We start from the raw sequence: 18,505 nt of genomic DNA, 5'->3' as shown, positions 1-18,505 counted from the left end.
GCTCAGCACCCTGGCACTAATTAGCCAGTCAGAATTCAAAAACCAAAACCAAAACCACAAACCAAAAACAAAGAAAAAACACCCCTAAAAAACTCCACCTTGTTTCATGCTTATATAACTTATAAAAATTATTCTTTTTTATGTAACTTGACTTTTTCCTGTATTATGTATGAAAAGATTTCTATATATAACTACTAATGAATAATTTAAAACATATCAAAATGGATCCAGAAGAGATTATATCTTTCAAAACTGACCACAGAAGAAAAGGCAATGGTTGCAGATTCAAGCTAGCTATTAAAGACAAAATATATGAAAGATAAAAATCCAATTACTTTTTAGGCACTAACTGATCTCAAAATAGAAATGATAGAACTTTTATCTCTATTTCTTTAGGAGGGTGTACAATACATCCCTTTTTATATCTGTCAAAGGGAGTAGGAATGTGGACCCTGTCTGGCAAAGCACCAATCTAGAGAAGCTGCAGTCTGGTCAGCCCTTGGGGACATGATTTAGTCATGGACTTGTCCGTGCTGGGTTAATGGTTGGACATGCTGGTCTAAAATTCTATTATTCTATGATTCTAAGCCCAAATATACTCTTGGCAAGATCTTCCTTATGGAATATCTAGCTGCATTCTACTGCAAAACGCTTTTTACCTCTTTCAGTCTGTCTAGGCATTTAAGGGCCAACCCTCTGCTTACTAACCTTATAAATGTTATTTCGGATACTGTCATCTCTTGGTATTTTTTTCAGAATGTTCCACATTCCTAGCCTGTCCCAGTCACTCTCCATATAAGATTGTAACACAAATGAAATAATATTGAAATTAGCTGAAAAGTTCTTTTGACTTCAGAGGGCACTGCATTTGTTTTGAGTGAAGAAACAGCTATTTAAAATTATTTTAAGGTTTGTTTCAATTATATGCCTTGTTCACAAGATATATTGTACATCCAGTCCAAAGGTATGTGCTTTTCATTTTGACAGCCTTATGGAAGTACAGATATGGAAAAAGATACCCATAAGACAGAGCATTATGAAAAGCCAAAGAACTTGAACAGAAATTATGAGATATAATTATGATACAGTGGCACAATCATCTACCATTTGTTATCATGTTGTACCCTACACTAATCAGCAATTCATAATGCTGAGAAAAAATTAAGAAGAATGAAACTAACATTTATGAATGACAGGAATCACTGAAATAAATGGTCTTATTTGGGACACATGGTGCATACTAGATTTCTTTTCCATTAAAAAATAGGGAGCAGAAGAGTTTTGTTTGTTAGCAGTATCATCTGATGTTGTAGACTACCTCATAAACAACTGAATGGAAGATAAATTACATAATGTTTTAAAGCCTTCAAATTATTCTGGAGATAGCCAAGCCACTCATTAAAAGAATAAGAATCTATTGAATACACTGGGAAAAAAAAAAAGAAAATGAGCTAAAATAACATGTATTACCTTACCTGTGTAACTTTCTCTGTTACATTGTGCGTTCGGTCTTTCACCTTAGGTGCAATAATTGCTTTCTCTGAAGAAGGAGGAGATGAAGATTTTTTTTCACTTTTGATATCTGAAAAGTTCAGTGTGAGCTGAGGAATTTTGTTGATTGTACTGTATTTATTGAGATTCGAATCTGATGTGGATCCCAACAGACTTGACTTGATATGATTAAAAGGCCCTGAAAAATCAGAACACATATTTAGTATCTGGGAAATTAAGGGAAATAAATTATCATTAATATTTAGGTGGAATATGTTAAAAGGGTGATTAAAAACTATTTTTCTGTATACTAGTTGTTAATAATAAAAATTATTTACATTTTAAAATAACTCTTTTGTTAATTAGATTGAAATCTAATATTGGCTATGAATATGACATTTGCTTTACATATAACCCTCAATATTTTTTAGAAAGTTGATGGATTCCAAATTGCATAATGCATCTATCCTTACTTGTTTTCATTTTACTGGGAATTCTGGTGAGCTCTTATTATAGTTCTGGCTGAATATAAAGACTATATGCTCATTTGTTTATGAGAGCGGAAATAGGGCACATGATTATGTAAGAGTGCCTGGAATTAGCAAAGGCTCTATTATCACATCTCTACCTTGCTCATGCTCACATGATAGTTCAAAGAAACTGGAAAATTGAGTAGACTCAAAATATGTTTCTTCAATTGTCATTACTAACAAAATATTGGAAACTATAGGGATGCTGTATATACCTATATAACCTATATAACTATAGGTAGAATATCAACAGATTATATATAACCTTCTTATACTATTTTAGTGTATCATTAAAATATATATAGAAATTAAATACTTCATGAGGTACATATTCTTTATAATTATTCTTTTCATTACAGACAGAGTTGTTTGAACAAGAAAGAAATATAAATTATCAGAATACTTGTTTTGTACTGTCATCATAAGGTCATTGGGAAGACAAAAGTATTCATTGCAAGGAAAAGTTGCTTTTTCTTGCAATGAATAATATTGGAAAAAGTACTACAAAGATGTTTAGACAGTGAGAACTAAATCCTCTTAGGTATTTAAGAAAAAAAAATCCAGGTCTTGCAGTTGGTAGTAATGTACATAAAGTGTGAGATTGAAAGGTATTTCTTAGATCTGCATGAGAACCTTATTTAAGGTTGCCTTAATTCTATTAAAGGCAACAGTGTGATGCTTTTCTCTTTTTCTTCTTTTTGAGGTTTTCTTTTGTCTTCCTGAGAGGAAAACAAGAATATGTATGTTGATTCAGGGTCAGTCAATAGATTGGATTAGGCCTATGGGGTAAATTGCAAAGTCAACAGTGGAAGAGTTGATTTTATTCGCAATGTGAGAATGAATGAAATTCAAAGCAACCCGCTGCTTGGGGATGGCTGTGGGGAAATGCTTTATGCTGTGTTGAAATTTTCTTTTTTTTCAAAATTCTTTAAGTGAGGGCTGATTTTCCATCACACCTGGCTTCAAATGCTTGTTGAAGAAGAAGACATTTCATTTTCTTTTGAAGCTGATAAGGATCTATACATGTTTTCTTTCTCCTAAACTCATAATAATTGCATGCTAATCTGGAACACAGATAGAAAATCTCTATTACTCCATTTCAAATTTTGCCACTGTGCAGAAAGGAATTTAAGATGACAAGGGAGGACATCATGCTCTAGACTAAAATTTTGGGTACAAAAAAGAGTTTGTGCCTGACTTCTCTAACCAATAAACTGCAAAGCAGTCCTTCTTTTTCTCCTAGTATAATTTCTGTGGAACAGATTCACAGGAAAAGGGAAGAAAGCATCACCTTTCACCTGCATGGAATGGTAAAAAAGCCTGCTACTGAGGGCACCACCAAGGGATTGTGATACTATATTTAAATGCCTTTTTGCTCAGGTGGGACCTGAATCGATCACATCATCTATATGAGTCTACTAAAAATTAGTGCTCAAAGTATATCAGGGCACACAATCTCCTCACTAATCAGTGAAGTGACTAATCTGGCTGGTGTGTGCTAATGGACATGTGGTCAGACTGCAGTTTTCCAGCCCTGTTTTGCTTCCCTGTTAGTTTGAGCAATAGTTTCTGAGTATTGAATCAGTTTAGATGTAAGCAGGATTTCAAGTTAAAACCATGAATCAGTTTGTCAGATTAAGAAGATTCTTCATACCTTAGGAATTCAAAGGTAAGAGGAAACTAAAATAGCTTAGGCAAATCTGTGATTAGATAGTAGGCAAGATTTTGTTTTATTAGTAACTTTGTAGATACTTAAATTGCATTGAAGTTTTGGTTTCTGGGATTTACATCTTTTGTTGCTTCCATTCCAAAGGGGATTACTCTCTCTTTTGCCACCTAATACTCATGCCCTAGAGCATGATATTAGGCTTAAGCTCATTGCACAAGAGAATAGAACCTTGTTTCTTTTCTCCCACCTTCTTTTGCTTTAGAAAGTGGTGAAAGGTATAATGCACCTCATTGGCAATGGTAATTGATTGAAAGACAGTATTAGCTTAAGTACAGCCCAGGCTGGCAGAAATTGAGCTGGTACTTGACAGCCAGTGGACCATTGCTATACTGTCATAGCAGGGCACAGGAAAAGGGGGCCATAACAAATCACAATCACAATTGATACTAATTGGCACCCTGATTGACTGTTTCAACAGACAGGTGGAGAACTGAATAAGCAGGGAGAATGAGTTGCTTCTGCCTAGCCTAAAAAGGAGAATCAGCTTAAGTTTGAGCTCCCCATTTTGATGGTAGGATTTCACTGTCCTTGCTTACACAATGTGGATCCCAACAGACTTGCACAATGCATTGAGAAATAATTTTACTCTCCTGAGCTGCCAATTAATCATCTTTCACCAGCAGTAAATACATTTATAAAAAATATTGCACAGCACAGAAACTGCATTTTTTTCCCTAAGATTTTGCCAACGTACACATGAAGCAAATGCAATGATTTTGTAGTCCACAAATTATTTTACAGAACCTATGTCATGCACTGCATGCAGTTTGGAGAGATTTTACCAGATACACACACTTTTTGCATCATGCATGAAGTCACAAACCAGTTTTCCCACAAATACAAATACGGCAATTAAACTGAACGCTTTAGTAAGTGATCTTCAGAAATTGAGGAAGTAATTCACAGATTATGTTCAAATTGCTTCTAAAACATATAGCTCAATGCTGGTGAAAAGAAACAGTTTTTAAATTGCACTAAATATTATTTAAACATGAAATCGGCAATGAAGTTCATGCATGCACATTTTGATGCTACAGGAAGCTTGAAACCATACCCCCTGCCATCCAGGAACGTGAAACTAGTTTTAAAGAGACAAAAGAGGAATAAGTGAAGATACTTCCACAAGGGTCCTGATTATCAGTTATTTAATTTTGAGAGAGTTAACCGAAAACTAAGGACCATGTAACTATGGATCATTTGCTAATGTCCTCATACAATCACACATCCTTTTACAGGTAAAGCTCCTGGTAGCTTCAACAGAAGTTTTGACTGCTTAAGGACAACAGCACTGAGTTAAGTAACTAAGATATGTTCTACCTCCCTCCCTTTCTTTTTTTAAATTAGCAGATAATGAAATCAAAAGGCTGTTTAAGTATGCATTCACTTTTTCCAGTGATTTGTAGTTAGTGTTTTGAGACAGGAGTTACATGAGTAACTATGTGTTTAACAAATATAATTTATGTAATAGACCTAGCGCTAGAGAGGTCACATGAGAGTGTTGCGTTTGAACATTTCATACAGCAGGCAAAGTAACATGCCAAAAAGTGTGGCTGATTGAAACACTGGAAGGTACAGTCTAGATGTATACTTTACCTTTGACATTGCGACCATTGTCTGGTTTTCAGCATAATAAAAGTGGAGAAAAAGACAAAAAAAGACAACTAAAATCTACATCAGAAAAAGCAGAAAATACGGCTTCAATGTGTGCATGGTTTGAATTGAAATATTGTTGCACCTCCTTGACTGTATTATGAAGCCTTTCAGTGAAGGTGAAGGTGAAATCACTCCAACGATTGAGATAATGTGTAAAAGTGTCTGGAGTAGATCATCAGGCAGTAGGACTGGCTTTATCTAACTTGCCTTAATAGAAACATGATAAAATTCTTTCTCCACAAGTCTGGCAGTGGGCTGCAGGAAAAAATTATTTCTTGGCAAAAGTGCCAAGAAGAAATAATTAGTCCCACATAATTGAGAGAAGCTGAGGCAGAAGTAGCTGCATGGAATGGGGGGCTGGACAGGAGGCCCAGCACAGACCCCCAGGCCCCCCCATGCCTGCCTGCACTCATGTGAGGAAACGCTTTTACCATGGCAGCAGCCTAAGCCATGCCCTTCTGAGCAAGTGCTGGAGAAAGACGCACCTTAAACCTTTCTTCAGCTCTTAGATGCCTTTCCTCAAGGAAACATTGGCTAAGCTTTCTGTCCTGACAGGCTCACCTGGCCCTGAATCCTCTCATGAGATGAAACCTTTTCAGGGAAAATATTATTATTGCTGCTGTTATCACTATTTTAAAGAAGCCACACAGGTGCAGAGGTAGATGCCACGCTGGTTCATGTGATAATAATGTGATCCACAAGGCACCATCCCCTTGTGTTGTGCCCTGCGGCTCTGAGGGTGTGAGGCGGGTCTGGCAGGGAATGGAGCCTTCCTCCTGGAGTGGGTACCTGCTGTGCCCAGGTTACCAGCTCTCAGATGTGCTTTGGGCTCACACAGACATTCACCTCCTCTGGCTGGGCTGACAGGCCACCTCTGAGGCTGAGGCTGTGCCACAACAGCCTGTGGAGAGTGGTCGGCCTTGCTCTGGACAGAGGCCGTGGCCTGCACGGGGGCATCGGACATGGCGCTGGGCCTTGCCAGACCTGCGCCCCCGCTGGCTTCTCCTCAGCTTCCCGAGCACAGCACATCAGGGGAAGGGGGTTTAGTTCCTCCCAGGCCAGTGCCTTCCTGGGCCAGGCATCTGTAGCAGTACTGGAGATTAGGCTAAGCTGGGCTCTAAAGCCTGCTGCTGTTTCAGAAGGCTGCAGTGATCTTGCTGAGTCCACTTTCTGAAGACAATAACATTTCTGAACTTGTACCTGACTGCAGAATCTGGATTGCTGGTGTTTCAGATGAGGCTGGCTTGGCTGCATTTTGGATGGTGAGTGTAGGACACAGTTCCTGCCCTGTTGCTTTTGCTGTCATATAGGCAAATTGATAATGGAATTTGATCCAGTACACTCAAATGAATTTAAAATGCTAAGCTGTCATTTTTACTGTAATAACTTTTGGCATATAATAGGCACAGTGAAGATAATTTTAAAGTGATAGACAACAAGGCTGCATAAATTAATTTAACACATGAAATAATTTATATTCTCAATTGCATTATCTTAAAATTTGACTGCAAGTAAATTACCCTAGTTAGTATTAAGCTAAGTAATGTTATTCTCTTCTTTCAGAATTCTGCTTTACTGATTCAATTAATATTTTTTGAACTGGAAAGGGTAGGAAAAATTTGAATCCTGACTTGCATTTTCAGATAGAGTAGTAGTTTTTGAATGATTTAGGAAAACTCAAAATAAAATTGGAATGGGAAAATATGTTAACCGTATGTTTCCTTTGGTAAGAGTTGAGCCCTTTGGGACTGTAGTTTACTTTTACTTGTTGTACTTAGGGTTTTGCATTCTCCCTGTTCAGAAACTGCAAGCTTGGAGCAGATGATTTAAGCTGAATCTTGGTTGCCTAACTTGCATGAATAATTTTATGGCAATAAGAGGATTTTATGGCTCACCGTTGAGTTAGGCAATTAGGACTTGCTGGATAAATTTAAACATCTTTTCAGCATAAGGTGTGCAATTCTAACATGATTGTAAGCAGGTGGCATCAAGGATGGTTACTAATCCTAATGCCTTTCTGAGAGCCATCCTCTCTTCTGCTGAATTTTTCTAGAATGACTATGTATGACATAAATTAGGGCCTGGTTCTCTATTATTTTGTAGTTTATGCACAGTGGAAACAGAGTGAGAGTGTTTTGTCGATTTACACTCTAAATGATCGCATTGCAGGAGAGGCCTTTGGAGTTCAATTGGATTATTGACTCCTCATAGTAGAAATCATTTTCATTAGTACTTAACATTTGAAAAAAGTTTTTCCATAAAATGGAGATAGAAATTTTTGCTCCTTCATTTTCCAAGTATTAAAATTATGTGGTAATTTATGCATTAGCTTTCAACCACTGTAATCAAAGATATTTAATATTCAAACTGACTTTTACACATTTTCATAGATGTGTAACTGGATGAAGAATGGCCATTTGGGAACTACTACAATGAAAAATTAATATAATAGCACAAGGAGAAAATCACACTTAAATGAAGTTTACACTGAGCATTTCACAATTTCACTAAGTATTTCACTATTCATTACACAAAGCATGGAGTTGCTGAAGATGTTTTCTTCAGCATGAGAGAAAAAGCATGTCTCAGTGTTGGATCAGTGAATGTAAAATCTGCACATTACAGATTTAAGAGAAATAAACTTATCAGTCTCTGAAGTAGGATTTCATACAATCAAAGACAATCTAATATCTGTAAGTATAGGAGAGAACAGTACATGCAATTATAATTTGATCACCTGATTTTTCCCCCCAAACCCCAATATTAGATTTAGGAATGCTGGCCCCAATATTTGCTATATCCCTATAGAGAAGATCAACACCATGATACCATTAGTCTCCTTGAAAATGGAAAACAATATTTAGTGTACATAAACCTGGCATATTTGGGCCCTTAATATTTTCAATGCACCATTGAGTCATTATATTTAGCTTTGTTTACAAAGTGATGATTATTACTATGAAATATTGAAAATAATCCTTTTTTAGTACATCAGAGAATAGTGATTGACTTTCTACCATACCTTCACTTGCGTGACGGTCCCTAAAAATGTTCTTGGGATGGACATTAAAGCCTTCTATGTCATGTACTGAAGAGGCTCTCCGTATACTACAAATACTTTCCTTTGATCTGGAATGGGTTAGTGGATTGCTTGTCTGTATCATGTCAGGGTAAAGTCTGTCCCACTGCTGCTTAGGTGATGAGTGGTCAAGAGGTCCAGATATATTAACCAAAGGTGAACATTTACTGTGTTGAATCAGTGCTTTTGTATCATCCACTTCTGAGGGACTACAGCTTTCTTTCGTAGGTGATTTAAAGTGCTTCATTGCCACTGAGTCGTCGCTGTGCTTGGATGAATCGATTATGACTGCATCGGGGTCTTCCTGGGGTAAGGACTGCTTTCTGTAGGTTAGAAGTCTCAATCCAGGTAGCCGGAACCCAAAAAGTCTGCCTATATGTAAATACACAGAAACAGAAGAAAATGTTACGCATTAGTGTCTGGTCATTAAAATCAACCTTTTTTCACTTACAATGAATGATAGTAGCTATTCCTAATAAATTAAAATTATTAGTAATGAAATGTGTAAATATACAAATACAATATAACTCCAAGTTTGTTAGAGTTGGGATCTTAAAAGATTTCATAATTCAGTTAGACCTAAGTTTTTGAGCTTAGAATGGGAATAACAGCATTAATTCTACAGCCTATTTTAAAAGCTCTGAGGTTCAGACGATCCTTTCTAAATTAAAAATCTATGTATCTATAACAGACTGCCAGAATATATCTAACACTTAGCTTGGTAGTTGTTATCCTGAAATAGATATTTGTGGATTCTAATACTAGTGGAACCTCGTGTGCTTATAAATGTACTGCTGATATATGCATTTATTTGCTACAGGTTAAACAGGAAGATACCAAGGCTAATTTCTTAGGATAGAGAAATAAGCTGTATATCAGTTTTGCTACAATCCTCTCCAATACTTACATCTGATGATTAGGTGAAGCAGTTTTAACAAGTTTAAAATGAAAAGTAAAGGAGCAAAGCAAAGAAAAAAGAGTGACACAGCTTTCAAGCATCAGTTGCACCAATACAATGCAATTATTGCTTACATTTGCATGCGATGGGCTGAGTTAGGTTTGATGTATTGAATGGCAGGGGAGACTATCCTGAGTGTGTGGAAAATTAACACTTTGTGTAATGGTAAGAAATGTCAGTAGCTGAGAGGAAGAGTATAACATGGTGCATAGAAAGAAACTATAGTGGAAGAATTGCAGAATTTACAGAATACCCTTCTAAAAAACCAAACCTAAATAACAAATATTGTTAGGTTTGGTGTAATACAACTCACAGATGGAGGCATGGGGACTTCAGATGTACAGAAAACATATTAAACAGTTTAGAAAAAAACAATGCTAAAGAAAGTTTAACAAAATAAAATAATTAAAAATTTGAAATGATCAGGTATGATTGTATAAACAGTTTGACTTATTTATAAATAACTTTTGTATCTCATTGCTTTGCTACATAAATGTTTTCAACAGTGAATCAATAGTGAAATGATTTCTTGGAGAAAATTTCTAAGTATATTCTTATTCTCTATTTCTGGGATAAGAAGTTCAGTTTGGGATAAGATTTTTTTTCAGTCAGTTTAAATTGCCAGAATTTGTAGCTACCTAACATTTATTAATATTTACCACTGTAATCTATCATTTGATACTGACATGTTTTGAAATAGTCTTTCTTTTATGCCTAAGGCAGACAGTAATTGGAGAAAAATAGATGACCCAGCTTAATCGTTTAATGTTTTAAAATGATGTCCTATATATTTAGTATTGAATATGGAATTGTATTTTGAATTCTAAATGAATGAAGGTGAGAGTACCCTGCTCAGGAAAACCTATCTAAGACCTATAGCTGCTGTACTAGGTGACACCAAAGGTCCACCTAGCACACTGTTGGACCTTGATACTTTCCAGTGGTGGATACATGAAGAAAAAAATTTAGAGTCACTACATTGTGTTATTTCTCTCAATAAATTTACTCAGTTTCTAGCTATCTGAATTTCAGAAAATTCCTGAGCTAGAGGTTATTTGCTCAAACCACAAACTGAATGTTTGGCGTACCTTTCTTCTATGAATTTGTCTCAGTGCTTTTATAAAATGGTTGTAGTTTGATCTGCAAAGCATTCTATACAATAAAACTCCATAATTTTAGCATATGTTTGTGAAAAGTACTTCCCCTTACTTGCTATACATTTGATGCCTTTGGGTGTCACGCTCGTTTTTTAAGATTTTCTAAGCCTTCTGATGTTGACATTCATGTAGTGAACTTTCTCACACACTTTCTGTGAATAACTCATTGTTTTGCATTCCTTTATGGAGGAGGAGAAAGTTGATAGACTGTTGGTTGGACCAGTGTCATTGGAGAGGTGGCACTGTCACCCTCCAATCCGCTGTCACTTTTGGAAAACTATAAATGTTGGAGTCATAAAATAAACCGCCCTTTTTTCTTCACCTTGAGAACAGCGGTGTGAGCTTGTGTTCTTTCGTGTCCTATAGTGACATTTGGGAGGGTTCTAGTTCCTATAGAAACCAGCTAATAATTATTCCCTTTTTATAGTCTCAATATAGTCTTAATATATTTACAGCTTTTAATGCATCTGCTGAATTGCTCTCTGTATACCTGTTCTGCAGGCTGAAGAATGCCTGTGTAACTGTATTGTGTACCTCTGAACATACTTCTCACTCTTCTCAGTTACTTTTTATTTCTGATGTAATCCTTTTTGATAATGGATTACACTACTGAGCTACTCCCAGACATAGGATCAATGCAGTGAAAGAATGGCTTTTTGTTTTGACCTTAGTTCACTTCCTTACAATTACCAATATTTAATTGCATTTTTGAATTATTTTTCTAACTGTGCTAATTTAAGATATTTTTGCAACAGCTGAGAAATTTTTTTGTTGTTTGGTAATAGATAATTTAGTCTCTAATATTGCGTCTGCAAAAAAATTGCTTTTGTTATTTTATCACTAGGCCACTCAGCATCCTTGGATAGGTCTTTGAATCTCATGTAATAGTCTGAATAATTTTTTTACATTCTCACCTCGTTGTTAGAACCCTTTTTATCAAAGTAATTGAAAAGTGTACTCTAAAATAAAAAACCTGTGAGTCTATTGATAACATCCAAGTGTTTAGAAATCTGATGATTTATTTCCACCATTTTCCCTACTTTAAAATATAAATCCATGTAATGATAGTACTTTTTTGTCCTTGACAATTTTTGAAAAAGTTTGTTGAATTCCAAATATTTAGCATTGAGTTTATCACTCCAAGCATATACACACAACAGTAAAATAGACAGAAATCTCTGTTACATAAACCAGAGTCATGCATCTTTAAAACAGCAGTTAAAAGTGTCAGTTTTCAGTCTACACAGTGATATTCACCAGCGTGAATCTTGGGAGTGTGTAGATTTCTTCTAACTTACTAAGCAAGCTTGAACACTACAACTGCTCACATTTAAAATTAGTGAAGAATGTTAAAAAAATATATTTTTTTAATCCACATAGAATTGAGCTGTAAAGGTGCTTATAAATAAATTCTGAAAGCTTATTGCATCCAAAGTGAAAAAAAATACTATAATTCTCTTTTTTATCAATTACTCTGAAATTCTTAAAAACACCATTCATAAGGATTTCTGGCATTAGACACTATTCAGGGCTTTTTGTTGGCACTCTATTTTAGTCATATTCATGGTGCTGCAGATGGTCTTTTCTGCCTCACCACGTTAATATGACCACGTTATACTGCATTACTGATTTAGCTGTCTAACTGCAGTTCAGCTGGAAAGAATACTCAGTGAGAGTTTTGCTTCTTGTTAAGAATTTTGGGCATAAAATAGAAAACTTAGATGAGCAGCTTTTTGCTTTTCTTCTATATACTGTAATAAATAGTCTCAAACCCTATTTCCTGCTTTTTAATTTGAGTATTCCTAAGAGAAGGAGTATTGCTATTATTCAGTGAGCAGGTAATGAGCTACATGGTGTGTTGAACATTCATCTCTCTCCTGTAGCTAAAGATATCAGAGGGCCCATTCAGAATTTGTGTAGTTTACTGATCTGAGCTGAGCAAGGAACTGTAATAACACAATTTGTCACGAAGCAAATTCATTCAGGCCTCAGGCCTGCTGTCCCAGTATAAAATAAAAGTGCCAGTGGAAGCTTTCCTGGCCTCCTGCCTATGGGGTGAAATCTTTTGTTTTGTAATCGACAGCCCCTGCTTTGTCTAAGCATGATGTCAGAGCAGATGAATCTTGGGTTACAATTCCCAAACACGTTTCAGATGCAACTGGCTATTTACTATGAATTCAGAGATAATATTACATTAAAATCCTTATGTTTATTAAAGACTAGATTGCCAAATTCTTCTTAATGCTGAGTCAGAGATTTGTATGATTGTGTCTTCCTAAGATCAATTGAGGAAAGCAGTTGAGTCTGAATCACAATTCCAGGTGTACATTCCACCTCCTCCTTTATACCTCACTTTATTGAATAAGTTATTTGCAAATGAGTTAATCTGCTGGTTGCACTTATTCTCTGTGCCATCTCAGCTGTTAAAGTTTCTGAATAGTACAACTCAGTCCAAAAATATCACTGTAGATGATATAGGACTCTTCTAAACTCTTGCAGATAGAATTGTGTCCAAAGTCTCAAATGCAAATCAACTTTTTTTGTGTTTGGGAATCCTTTTTTAATTCTGTCTCATATTTTGGGAGATCAAAAGAGAAGACTTAGTATTCATGGAAAGAAAATGTTTAGATTAATAGTTTTGGGGAAAAATGCAGGGAAAAATCCTATCTTGATAAGAAAACTTAATATCCTTGTTTTTCCATATGTATTGCAATAAGAAGTGCTAACATTAATAGAAAATTGTTATTCTTAGACACTGAATACAACCATATGGAATTTTGTGTCAGAAAAAAAAAGGAAAAATGAAAATTAATTCCCAAAAGACCTTATCAACAGCTACAATCATGATTGCAAATTTTCTGCCCCATCAATACAAGACGATTCCAGCAAAAATATCTGAACAAGGATTTCTTTTGTAACCCAATACACTTACATGGCTAGTGATTCTTGTGTCTGTTCTGTGAAACTATTTCATAAAAAGAAAGGGAAATTATATTTGGCCTGATCGTTGCCTTGATATAGTGAAGGTATTCCCCAAATTTCTAGTGATGAAAATGTATATTTACTTACAAGACACAGTGGTTAAGTCAGAGAAATGCCTGCAACTGAGAGACTTTTACCTTCTCTGTAATTTCTTTAGTGGTCTCTGGGTAGTGGTAGATGCTGTGTTATGTCCCAAGGTTTGTTTAGCCTATGTCAATGGGATTCTTGCAATACTATCCCAAGCACTGAAGAAGGGTAATCCTAAGAGATGGCTGCTGAAAAATTGTGATGACTCCTCAAAGAATTGCTCAGCTCTTGTAGCACCACTAGTAGTATTGTTATTTTCATGCTGATGCAAAGCAGTTATCCAAACCCCAGAATGTGAAAGCAAAAGGAAAAATATTGACTGGTCTAGCTGGCAGCTAGATTTAGTGTATTTGTCTCAACATTCTCTAGATTTAGACTTTCCAAAATCAAATCAAAGGAGCTCAAATATACAAAGAGTTTGCAGAAGGTTGTCTATGTGAGGTGTAGAAACTGTCAGAACTGTTTTCTGATGTGATATGCCACTTCTCCTGAGCTGAGAGATGAACAAAAGTGAGCTGCTCATGTTTCTGTACAACCTGTTGTCTGTGCTAGGGTGTTGAAGAAAATCAGGTCTTGGATAGTTTTACAATATTGAGTGACTGGTCTGGCTATAATATGAAACATATGTTGCTTTTTCAATATCTAAGATTAAAGAATAGAACATACATATCCGCAATGATCAACCTATCATAAACAGATTTCCTTCACAGGGGCAGGTAAGATAGGTCAATTATTACAGATTGTCCTCCAGAGCATGGGCTAATTCTATAATACTTTTATTCTGAAACCTTCCCCAAAGAAAAAGCAAAATTACTTTCACAATAGTAGCACAAGTCAGACCTTTGCTGAAATATTTTCTCATAAATGAATGTCACAGAATTCCAGGATTTAGGTTATCAGAAATATGTCACAGATAGTTATTGAATTGCTGCTCAAAGGCTTGGAAATACCATCTAGCAACTCATGTGATAATGCCTTATTTTCTGTCTGGGCAGAGCAGGCCTTGGGACAAAGAATTACAGAAAGAGACAGTTATGGGTTCTTCAGTTCTTTTGCCCAAAACATATTGAAGCATACTTAAGTGGATAATTTTCTTGCTCTGCTCATTAAATAATTTATTTTCAGAAGGAAAAAACAAGGCATATGCTATTATTAACATTATAAGCTAGAACTCATAATTCTCAGACACTGAATACCCTTATATTTTTTATCCTCTGGTGTGGTCTCCTTTAATTTTGGCACTTCTTTTAGTTTTCTGTAAAATTTAAGGTTGCATGTGTCTTCTACCAGTATAAGAAACCAGCAATCTTTATGTTCTCTTGTAAGTGAGAAAGATTTTACTTTGATATCTGCACATAGGAATCTGTCAGAATATGAAAGGAAGGGAATGAAGCCTCTGACTGCTTGTGAGGCTCTAGTGTGTGTGGTTGATGAGTGAATTTAGTCAGAACAATGTAAACAGGGTGTCCCTCAAAAGTTATAATCTTGATATCCTTGAATGTTAATACCAATTGGTACATTTACATGTTTTTCTTCCACTTGTCGATACAAATGTCATTTACTTTATCTTATTCATTAACTTACAGGAATTGAAGTGCTTTTGTAAAAAAGCTGTATGAAAAAATAATTTTTTGTCCTCTCAGAAAGAGATTTTACTTCTTGCATTTTTATTTCTTAAATATGATTAGAATTCTGTATGAAAGAAAAAAAGAAGTAAATAACTGCAATGAAAAAAAAGAGCAAGCATCACAGAAAATATTATATCTAAATTATTTATTACCTAGCACAATATTTAGCTGTCTTGGTATGACTATGGTGGTTTTTTTGGCAGCAGAGAAAAAGAATTTATTCTGTCTATTAAACCAGGCTCTCAAGAAGTTCTCAGCCCTTCATCACCTTGGCTGCCAGGCTTCATAGGATAAAAAATATTGCTTTTCTCTGAGACAGGAAGCCTGAAGATGTTTTCTATGTTTTAACACTGAATTCATAAACCACTATCCATTTCTGCAATGTGTTTTGTCTCATATATTGATTGAAGTTTTTTATGCTCTGCATACTGCAACTTTCAGTAATAATAGGATGAGAAGTATCATTAAATTTGGTTTTTATATGTCATATAATTATACTAAATTTAATAGTTTACCTTTTATATCTATATTTTTGCAGAAATAAATATTCAGACAGTGAGAGCAAGAGCCATATTATGACTTGCACTCTTCTAGAAATATATAAAGTGTAATGAGATCTTGAAACAATATAGCCAGAACAAAGCAATAAAAGGACGTTTGTAGACAGAATTTTAGAAGATAGATTTACCTGAAGAAGAGCCACTTGAAAGGTTGTTACCATCTGAAATACAGTTAAACTAAATTTACAAAAAGCTTTTGCTTGAAACAGATTCATAAGAAAACCAGACTATTAAGAAAAGAAGGCAGAATATCAAATTTCCACATATTTTAGAAGCAAATTCAGGTAGCTTAAATTCAAAGACAATATATGTAATATGCAAAATAATTGTTCTGAAAGTCCATTGGCTTTTATTTAGAAAATTTAAGAAGTATTCAATTAAGAAATATTTAATAATTACAAAATCAATATATGTTTCCAATTACCAAGTTTTGAAGTTGGCTAAGGTTCCAGACAGAAAACTAAAGTAGGTGTACTAATATGCTATTTCTCATGAAATGGAACTTCTAATTAATGGAAAATTTTTTGCTTGACAATGACAATTTTATTTGGATGAAACTTACTGAAAGTTGAAGAATTCATATTTTTCTTTAGAAGAATAGACTTTATTCACTGACTCTTGTTCAGAATATGAGCTGAGTTTAATTTTACTGATAGGCCTCACTTTTTTCAGCTCTTTATGGCAAGAGCTCTTCAGACTATGCGTCCTTGCCAGTTCCTCTCAGGTTTTGAAGTGCCCAACTTGCCTGGATGCTTAAAACAATCAAGTAATAATGATAGGATTCTATGCTTGAGAAGTAAGACATGGTGGAGGTAAACTCCCTTATTTTTATCTACGGATCTACTTCGTTTGCTTATTCTAAAGCAAGGCTTTTCAGGTTGAAGGCTATAAATAAAAAAACATATTTCTTGTAAACATCCATCTAAAATCTTCTCAAATCCTTTGGAAATTTTCCTGCTTTCTAGTACAGTCATTTTTGTCTAAGCTTGAGATACATTGATAGTTCTGATTTTTTCCTCTTCAAGGTCAAAAACTATAATTCAATTTGGCAAGCACACAGATGTGTTAAGTTCTCTGTGCTAATTCTTATTATGAATAATAGAGACGTGTCTCTTTCTTCCATCAGAGAATGAAGTAAAACTCACTACCTTTATACTTTCCTGAGGGTATGTATTATAATGTGGGATGACTTCAGAAAATCATTATCTTAGCCTTTAAATTACCTCACAGAACCCCCCTGTTTTAAATGTCCTGAAAGGAACAGCTGGATAGGAGACCTGTTAAAAATTAATAAAAATATATCATTGGAAGACCTGTGTGGTATGCATAAGTTGCCTCCACTGAAAGCTACTGAAAGCTGTGTCACTCTCTCATTTTCAATCTCTTTAAGCAGAGATTGGTTTTTTTTTACTGAATGTTTTTCAAGACATGGCAAAATAGCTCTGTGATCGTAGCTGGGTGAGGCTGTATTTTAAACAGCTAATTACAGTACATGGAATCCAGGGAGGCTTCCTTTCTGAGCTGAGCCCCAATAGCAGCCATCATGAGGAAACAGAAGTAGAGCTACCCCACTCATAATTCTCTGCAAAAGAAGACTAAGAAAAATCATTTATCTCAGTGGCTGTTCTATTAATTTAGGCAGTTAGGTATTTGTGGAGCATTGAAGGTGGTAATAGCAGAGGTTCTTCTGTCTTTTACTGGTGATTGGCGTTTGGCCATATTCCTTTGCTAGGAGTTCAACACTGTTTCAGTTTGCCTAATATTTACTGTAACTTACCTTGGAGACAAATACACATAATTGGCACTGGGGTTTTCAGAACCATGTTGCTGGTTGGCTAAATAGAAACCTTTGTCCTCCTGAACACAATTTTTCTTGACTAGCCCTCACTGAATATGAATTTGTTTCCAGTGGTGCAGCTAAAAATAAGATCCTGGACAAATTTCTCATTACATTTTGGGCAAAGTCAGAGGCTTACTCTTACTTATACATGCCATATTCTACAAGGCAAAATTGCATGCATCAAGCAGTATGCAGTATTTCATGACAACATGGCAGTCCTAATATTTCTAGGACTAAAAATATATGCTTGCCTTCCACTAAACTGCAGTATTTACTTATATAGCAAAGTGCTCTGCACAGAGGAAAGTAAATACTGTGTTTTTAAGCTAGCTCTTTTACTAGTAGGAAAATTTAAATTGCAATTGTTTTTGTTTACATCAGTGTATAGTGTTCTCTACTTCTCAGATGTAATTCCATGGCTAGGGCCAGGAAAAAGGAAAACTTGCAAAAGAGTAAGCACCTTGAAGAAGTTGTTTCAAAGGTTTTCTGATTATAGTTTTGGCCGTTTTAAGAATATTATTAGCCTCTTCATTTTATTTGAACCTTATCCAAAAAAGGTTATTTTCCATTTATTGGATGCATAACAGATCCTCTCATTTCCTTCACAGAAAGAAATGCAAGGAATTATTCTGGAGTGTCTTTATTAGGCTTACAGATTTTGAAATGATAAAATGATAAGACAATCCTGAAACATCTCTCTTTGGCAGAATGCAATTACATGTTTAATCAAATAACTTTTAGGACTTTCTCCCATGAGGTAATTAACATGGTGTTTGGGAACCAATATTTAGCTTATAAATTAGTACTTCTA

The 18,505-nt window shown here is 35.2% G+C and overlaps 1 protein-coding gene across 3 annotated transcripts in view; it reads right to left on the bottom strand.

The window, feature by feature from the left end:
* Positions 1 to 18,505, bottom strand: part of KCNH7 (potassium voltage-gated channel subfamily H member 7) — a 206,264-nt gene that overhangs the window by 57,447 nt on the left and 130,312 nt on the right. The window contains exons 4-7 of one of the 3 annotated variants that reach the window (XM_054515413.1): positions 8,426 to 8,854; positions 5,344 to 5,364; positions 4,805 to 4,828; positions 1,476 to 1,690 (exon numbers count right to left, since the gene is read on the bottom strand). In XM_054515413.1, coding sequence (XP_054371388.1) covers positions 1,476 to 1,690; positions 4,805 to 4,828; positions 5,344 to 5,364; positions 8,426 to 8,854 — 689 coding nt within the window. The remainder of the gene's footprint in view (positions 1 to 1,475; positions 1,691 to 4,804; positions 4,829 to 5,343; positions 5,365 to 8,425; positions 8,855 to 18,505) is intronic. The other 2 variants (XM_036386642.2, XM_054515414.1) reach the window with 2 other exon arrangements.

The sequence above is a fragment of the Molothrus ater genome, chromosome 7 (genome assembly GCF_012460135.2).
Source record: "Molothrus ater isolate BHLD 08-10-18 breed brown headed cowbird chromosome 7, BPBGC_Mater_1.1, whole genome shotgun sequence".
NCBI lineage: Eukaryota > Metazoa > Chordata > Aves > Passeriformes > Icteridae > Molothrus > Molothrus ater.
Note: the sequence above shows the minus strand (reverse complement) of the source record. Positions and strands in the feature narration are given on the sequence as shown.